The following is a 2,974-nucleotide window of genomic DNA, read 5'->3' on the forward strand; positions in this document are numbered from 1 at the left end:
GATCTCATTTGAAACATTGAGTATTTTGTTTTCAAAGTCCGGGACAATTTGAACGGTATTCAACGATGGCAATGTTTCGACGTGGCGGGTAACACCAAATTGACATTTCGCAACAGCGTCGTTTTCACTGAGTCGCTATTTCGCAATCGCATCAATTCAAGTCGTAATGTGGTGTCAAATGTAATCATAGCTCCGCAATTTGATCGCATAAACACGAAAAATATTCTGAAATTGTTGATTTTCCCATTTATTTCTTTAGCAAATCGACTGGAAAGTGTTTTTACTATAAGAAATTATAGCCTAACACCAAAAACCAGCGAATTTACCGTGTTTTTTTTTTGCATTATTTTCTCTGAAAATGTAAGTACTGTTCTAGACATTGAATTTAGTGGTTCTCAAAGTGGATGGATTGAGACTCAAATTTGATTCAATTGCGATTTTAGCTCTTTTGTCAAGTTCATCTCTTATTTCCAAAGAGATTGATTTGAAAAGTTAGACTCATTTTCATGCAAATTGTGCAAATTTAAGATTGCAGTTTTCGTAGCAATTCCAATAGTGACAGAGAGGCCAAACCAAAATGAATAACGCTTTCAATCCCTCAATATTGGCTTTCAGATTGGCGAAAGAACCTCACAGACAAATGGATAATCGGAATGAAGCCGCTGATCGGAAGCGACAACCAGAAGGAGCCAACCCACCGGCGAATAAACAATCTAAAACATCCGAGACCGTGTCTGCAGACGTGGTAAAAATCAAAATTATTTTTTTTTGGGAAATTAGAAAGGATTAGTTGAAACATTATATTGACCATCAAACTAGTTTCATGTATTCTTTGTTTCAATGCACATATTGTGAGAGAGAGCACATATTGTGAACGCATAACTTAACCTCAAAATTTGTGTTCAATTGACATTGTAACCAAAGTCGATGCACAATCAATGGATTTGTGTGCAAAATTTTCATATTTTATTGAGATTTTGGGTCCAGAAATCTAACAATTTCGTGTTTATTCGATTTTTAGCAACGTGCATCCAACAAAACAGCCCAGCAGCCGACGAAGATTCATTACACAAGATTGCGCCGGCGCATGGATGAGGAAGAGGAAGAAAAGCTGGCAAAGCTTGGTCCGGATCCCAACCTTTGCACCACAAAGTTGACAGACGTCAATGTTGATTGCCTCGAGCACATTTTCAAGAATCTACGCCTTATAGATCTCTTGAATGTTGCCGACTCCAACAAACAATTGAAACCAGCAGCGGATTTGGTATTCGCGAGTCGTTATGGGAAACAATGGATTTTTATCCATTCGAGATACAAGTCCATACTGATCGAGCGGAACATGTGTCCAACAACGGTTCAAATTCCACGGTCATTCCGATTAAAGTTGCTCCGCTGCTTTGGACATTTGATCACAAAATTGGACATCACACATGATAAACATATGGATGCTTATGTCAACGAATACTGTGCCGATTCATTGGTCGAAATCAAATTTCAACGCTGCAAAGCAAGCACACTGGACGATCTGAAGAAGCCGTTCACCCAGGTTAAAACACTTTGTTTTGATAGCTGCAAATTGGGAAGCAAGCTGTCGGAACTCGATAAATGGTTCCCGGAAGTGCGTCGCTTGGAATTTAACCATCAAAACGAATCAGATTGTAACGAGACCGCTGTTTATTTGCCGAAACTTCGGCATTTGAGTCTGTTCCTTCCAGCTGATGAAAAGAACCATTTGAACAAGAAATATTTTGAGGAGCTCCTGCGTTTAAACCCAAACATACGAACTCTGGACATTGGCGGCCACTTTGATGCCAAATACCTTCAGAACGTTAGCAAATATCTACAGCGTCTGGAAAGCTTGAAATTCTCTTCAATTCAACACTTGTCGGATATTGGAAACGGTACCGTGCGTTTTCCAAATGTGAAAAGGCTTCATTTATGGGGCACGGCATTGGACTATTCGTTGACTAATTTCATCAGCCAGCACAAAAAACTTACCAAGCTGACTTTTTCTTCGATTGGACATTGTGAAGAGGGTGCACTATTGAAGATTACTTCGCCAGCATTAGTTGAAGTGGATTTTGGTAATTTCCATTTTCCGTCTGATGAAGTGGCTTCTTTTGTGGCTGAATGCCCATCGCTGAAGAAGCTAACAGTTGCATTCGGTAACGAAAACGATTACGAAGCTTTTCAGAAGTGGCTGGGCAATGAATGGCGTGAAATAAAAAAGTACAGCTATTACCATATCTGCAGAGTTACGATTGAACGTTAAGTCAACTTCCTAAAATCACAAATACATTTAACTTCATGAAATAAGTAGAATCTATTTTTGCTTAGCTATGAGTCTGAAAGCTTAGGTGAACACATTCTACTTTAAATATAATATCTAAACAGCAGCCAGTCACATTTCCATCCGAAAAACACATCGAATTTAAAATTGAATTAATTAAGAAAAAATATATTCAAATATAAATAAATCATGTACTCTTGACAAGAGTCTCTTGTACTGGCTCTGAATAGATACATCGTAAAATTCGACGCCAATTTCAACATTACCACTATTTCTGTTCATTTTTGTTAATCACAATCCAGACTCAAACTGAAGTTTGTTCAAAATAAACTCATGACGAAAAATGTAAAACAATAAACGAAAATAATATTTCAGTGAAATATCATTTAATCAAGGAAATTCAATCATCACAATCATATGAAATAAAAATTCGGATCGAATCGATCAGTAAAAAGGAACTCTTTTTATTCCCATTTATGTTGTTTGTTCATTTACCATAGTTTAACTTCTATCGCCAATTTTACTATCGGCCATGAAATATGCCGAACTTTAAAAATAGGCAAAAAACTTAAATAGAATGGAAGCATTTTGGAAAATCCTGTTTCGCTGGAATTGCACACAATTATCATTCCAATTAGATCTCATTTGAAACATTGAGTATTTTGTTTTCAAAGTCCGGGACAA

At 37.1% G+C, this 2,974-nt stretch overlaps 1 protein-coding gene across 1 annotated transcript; it reads left to right on the forward strand.

The window, feature by feature from the left end:
• Nucleotides 1-120: 120 nt before the first annotated feature.
• Nucleotides 121-2,744, forward strand: LOC129579959 (uncharacterized). The gene is made up of 3 exons (XM_055470152.1): nt 121-360; nt 616-745; nt 1,022-2,744. Exons 2-3 carry the CDS (start codon nt 641-643, stop codon nt 2,270-2,272), a joined length of 1,356 nt encoding a protein of 451 aa, XP_055326127.1. The 5' UTR covers nt 121-360; nt 616-640; the 3' UTR covers nt 2,273-2,744.
• The last annotated feature ends 230 nt before the right edge of the window (nt 2,745-2,974 follow it).

This window comes from Sitodiplosis mosellana, unplaced genomic scaffold (genome assembly GCF_009176505.1).
Source record: "Sitodiplosis mosellana isolate CC-2019 unplaced genomic scaffold, AAFC_SMos_1.0 Smas_scaffold_6812, whole genome shotgun sequence".
NCBI classification, from domain to species: Eukaryota; Metazoa; Arthropoda; class Insecta; order Diptera; family Cecidomyiidae; genus Sitodiplosis; species Sitodiplosis mosellana.